Raw genomic sequence first — 4,660 nt, forward strand, 5'->3', positions numbered from 1 at the left:
AAAATCTAACCCCCTTAAGTACTCATCCCCTAGGTAAAAAAGTCAAGATCATAGGTATAAAAATGAAACTACAATGTGTTGAATCGGAACCTACCTAACTAATAAAAACCAAAGATTTAAGTAAGGTAAAGGAGAAAAAATCTGTACAACTCTCTAATAAGGAAAATCCCCAAAGGCTTGGTAGCCGTCATAATGAAGTAATGAAATTGGGTTGTTAGCGGAATGCTAAATAAAACAGCAAAAAAGGTTATCTTCCATTTAATTCCACTTAATTAATTTTGGTATCCATGACAGATACGTATTTCGACTACAATGTGCAGTCTTCATCAGTGTCATTCCCACTAAAGAACTTATCAAAATCTAACCCCCTTAAGTACTCATCCCCTAGGTAAAAAAGTCAAGATCATAGGTATAAAAATGAAACTACAATGTGTTGAATCGGAACCTACCTAACTAATAAAAACCAAAGATTTAAGTAAGGTAAAGGAGAAAATCTGTACAACTCTCTAATAAGGAAAATCCCCAAAGGCTTGGTAGCCGTCATAATGAAGTAATGAAATTGGGTTGTTAGCGGAATGCTAAATAAAACAGCAAAAAAGGTTATCTTCCATTTAATTCCACTTAATTAATTTTGGTATCCATGACAGATACGTATTTCGACTACAATGTGCAGTCTTCCTCAGTGTCATTCCCACTAAAGAACTTATCAAAATCTAACCCCTTAAGTACTCATCCCCTAGGTAAAAAAGTCAAGATCATAGGTATAAAAATGAAACTACAATGTGTTGAATCGGAACCTACCTAACTAATAAAAACCAAAGATTTAAGTAAGGTAAAGGAGAAAAATCTGTACAACTCTCTAATAAGGAAAATCCCCAAAGGCTTGGTAGCCGTCATAATGAAGTAATGAAATTGGGTTGTTAGCGGAATGCTAAATAAAACAGCAAAAAAGGTTATCTTCCATTTAATTCCACTTAATTAATTTTGGTATCCATGACAGATACGTATTTCGACTACAATGTGCAGTCTTCATCAGTGTCATTCCCACTAAAGAACTTATCAAAATCTAACCCCCTTAAGTACTCATCCCCTAGGTAAAAAAGTCAAGATCATAGGTATAAAAATGAAACTACAATGTGTTGAATCGGAACCTACCTAACTAATAAAAACCAAAGATTTAAGTAAGGTAAAGGAGAAAAATCTGTACAACTCTCTAATAAGGAAAATCCCCAAAGGCTTGGTAGCCGTCATAATGAAGTAATGAAATTGGGTTGTTAGCGGAATGCTAAATAAAACAGCAAAAAAGGTTATCTTCCATTTAATTCCACTTAATTAATTTTGGTATCCATGACAGATACGTATTTCGACTACAATGTGCAGTCTTCATCAGTGTCATTCCCACTAAAGAACTTATCAAAATCTAACCCCCTTAAGTACTCATCCCCTAGGTAAAAAAGTCAAGATCATAGGTATAAAAATGAAACTACAATGTGTTGAATCGGAACCTACCTAACTAATAAAAACCAAAGATTTAAGTAAGGTAAAGGAGAAAAATCTGTACAACTCTCTAATAAGGAAAATCCCCAAAGGCTTGGTAGCCGTCATAATGAAGTAATGAAATTGGGTTGTTAGCGGAATGCTAAATAAAACAGCAAAAAAGGTTATCTTCCATTTAATTCCACTTAATTAATTTTGGTATCCATGACAGATACGTATTTCGACTACAATGTGCAGTCTTCCTCAGTGTCATTCCCACTAAAGAACTTATCAAAATCTAACCCCCTTAAGTACTCATCCCCTAGGTAAAAAAGTCAAGATCATAGGTATAAAAATGAAACTACAATGTGTTGAATCGGAACCTACCTAACTAATAAAAACCAAAGATTTAAGTAAGGTAAAGGAGAAAAATCTGTACAACTCTCTAATAAGGAAAATCCCCAAAGGCTTGGTAGCCGTCATAATGAAGTAATGAAATTGGGTTGTTAGCGGAATGCTAAATAAAACAGCAAAAAAGGTTATCTTCCATTTAATTCCACTTAATTAATTTTGGTATCCATGACAGATACGTATTTCGACTACAATGTGCAGTCTTCATCAGTGTCATTCCCACTAAAGAACTTATCAAAATCTAACCCCCTTAAGTACTCATCCCCTAGGTAAAAAAGTCAAGATCATAGGTATAAAAATGAAACTACAATGTGTTGAATCGGAACCTACCTAACTAATAAAAACCAAAGATTTAAGTAAGGTAAAGGAGAAAAATCTGTACAACTCTCTAATAAGGAAAATCCCCAAAGGCTTGGTAGCCGTCATAATGAAGTAATGAAATTGGCTTGTTAGCGGAATGCTAAATAAAACTGCTGACTCGCAAGAGAAATGTCATAGTCAATGACAACGACTCTTTTCTCCCCGGCCTGGTGGGTCTCCTCTGTCTGGTGGGCCTCCTCACCGCTCTGCAGAACCTCTTCCTCGCCACCCTGCTGGACCTCTTCGGCACCTTGCTGGGTCTCATCGTTGCCCTTCTTCACCTTTTCGGTCTCCCTGCCCTGGTGAAGCCCCTCGCCACTCTGCCGCACCTCATCCTCGCCGCCCTCATTCATGGTCTGCTGGGCCTCTTCGACACCCTGCTGGGTCTCGCCACTCTGTTGCACCTCGCCGTTGCCCTTACAGGCCTCCGTGTGGCGCTTCATTGTCTCCACGTTGACCTGGTGGGTATCCTCGACGTGGTGGGCCCCCTCGCCACTCTGTTGCTCCACGTCATTTCCCTTCCTAGCTACCGTGCGGCCCTTCCTAGCCTCCGCACGGCACTTCCTGCCTTCCACAAGGCCCTTCATGGCCTCCACGTGGCTCTTTCTGGCCTGCTGGGCCTCTCCGACATCCTGCTGGGTCTCGTCGTTACCCTTCTCCCTGTCCGGGTCCCCCGCACGGCCCTTCATAGCCTCCGTTTGGCCCTTCATGGCCTCCTTATCGCCCTTTTGGGCCTCGTCACCATTCCTGGCCTCCGCTTGGCCCTTCCTGGCCTCCGCTTGGCCCTTCCTAGCCTCCGCTTGGCCCTTCCTGGCCTCCGCTTGGCCCTTCCTGGCCTCCGTTTGGCCCTTCCTGGCCTCGTTATCGCCCTTTTGGGCCTCGTCACCCTTCATGGCCTCCGCTTGGCCCTTCCTAGCCTCCGCTTGGCCCTTCCTGGCCTCCGCTTGGCCCTTCCTGGCCTCCGCTTGGCCCTTCCTGGCCTCGTTATCGCCCTTTTGGGCCTCGTCACCTTTCATGGCCTGCTGGGCCTCTTCGGCATCCTCGTCCTGTTGGTCCTTCGCATCACCTTGCTGGGCTTCCTCGCAGCCCTTTCGATCTTCTTCACCCTGATGGCCCTTCTTGGCATTCAGGGTATTCCCTGCTCTCCTGACGAATGTTCTCATCAGGCTGCTTAGACGCTTCTTATTGCGTCTAAGAACATCTTCCCTGGTCGACATTCCGGCAGCGTCGTACGCATCGTCATCCAGAAGCACATCCGGATTATGCATCCAGTCTTTTCCGTACTTCGATGAGCAGTACAGCTGCACGCTTGCGATCTCGTGGGGCTTGACCTGATGTTTCACCATTCTGCAATTGTCATATAACATTTTTTTTTCAAAAGAAATGAAAAATTAATGCTATTTAATAAATGTAGAATTTTAAGAAAACAAATGCAAATATATTTAAATGATGTTCGCACTTTTAAATTTACACCAACCTATTCGGAAAATTATCAGTGAACAAGTGGAAACATGTTTCGGTCAGTATGAGCCTTCACACTAAATACAAAAACATACCAAACCCACTACGCGACACATATTAACTGGAGCTGTATCTTTCATCCTAAATTGGCCTCATTGGCCACTATGCATTGTGAAATAAAGCAATTAAAAGTTGAGGCAATTAAAAACATTTTATTTTTAATGTCACAAATACAACAATGACATCGGACTACATTGTAACAAAACACAAACTTTCGTAGAAGGGATCAAAAAAACAAAACAGTAGGTAAAAATTTAAAAATCATTCTCGTGCGACACCCCACATGCGTTTATAAAGTTTCTGAAGAAACTATTTTCCAATAACTAAATGCTATTGAAAACAATCACCTTACCATGTTTTGACCATAATAGAATTCAGCGTACCGAAAAAGGTGTCTTTAATTTAAATTATTACCATTGCAAAAAGTTACCGAAATTGTTTCTTATTACCCCTGTGTCTTATTACCCCATATTTCTCTAGCTTTTGAAATAAAAATAAATTATTATATTTATTATTAATTATTAAACGGATAGTATAACCACAAACGAAGTGACAGACGGAGCGGCTCGAAAACTTTGGTGACTAACAATTTTTCAGTGTACCACATGGCAACACCACTACCACTGGGTTGTACCACATGGCAACACTACTACTGGATTGCACTAGCATTTTCACCAAAAGTACTAGAATGTTTTAGTTCTATCTGTTTCACTCTATTTAAAACTGGAATGCATAAAAAAATGACAAAATGATACGCACTCTTTGCACACTGTCAAAGAATCATTGTACACAAAATCAACTTTGTGCAAAATCAAAACAAAAATACTATCCCATCTGGTGGATGATGGCACAAGCTTCCAAGAAAATTCTATTACAGTGAACCACATTATTT

General features: G+C 40.6%; 1 protein-coding gene across 1 annotated transcript; it reads right to left on the bottom strand.

Annotated features, from left to right (window-relative positions):
* Positions 1 to 2,449: 2,449 nt before the first annotated feature.
* LOC135703509 (ribosome-binding protein 1-like) lies at positions 2,450 to 3,593 on the bottom strand (the record flags this gene model as incomplete). Its single annotated transcript, XM_065224737.1, has 1 exon — positions 2,450 to 3,593. A coding segment is annotated over exon 1 (1,144 nt), but the record flags the coding sequence as incomplete, so codon positions are not given.
* Between the last annotated feature and the right edge of the window lie 1,067 nt (positions 3,594 to 4,660).

The sequence above is a fragment of the Ochlerotatus camptorhynchus genome, unplaced genomic scaffold (genome assembly GCF_037179485.1).
Source record: "Ochlerotatus camptorhynchus isolate MF236.1 unplaced genomic scaffold, CSIRO-AGI_Acam_v1.1 ptg000214l, whole genome shotgun sequence".
NCBI classification, from domain to species: domain Eukaryota; kingdom Metazoa; phylum Arthropoda; class Insecta; order Diptera; family Culicidae; genus Ochlerotatus; species Ochlerotatus camptorhynchus.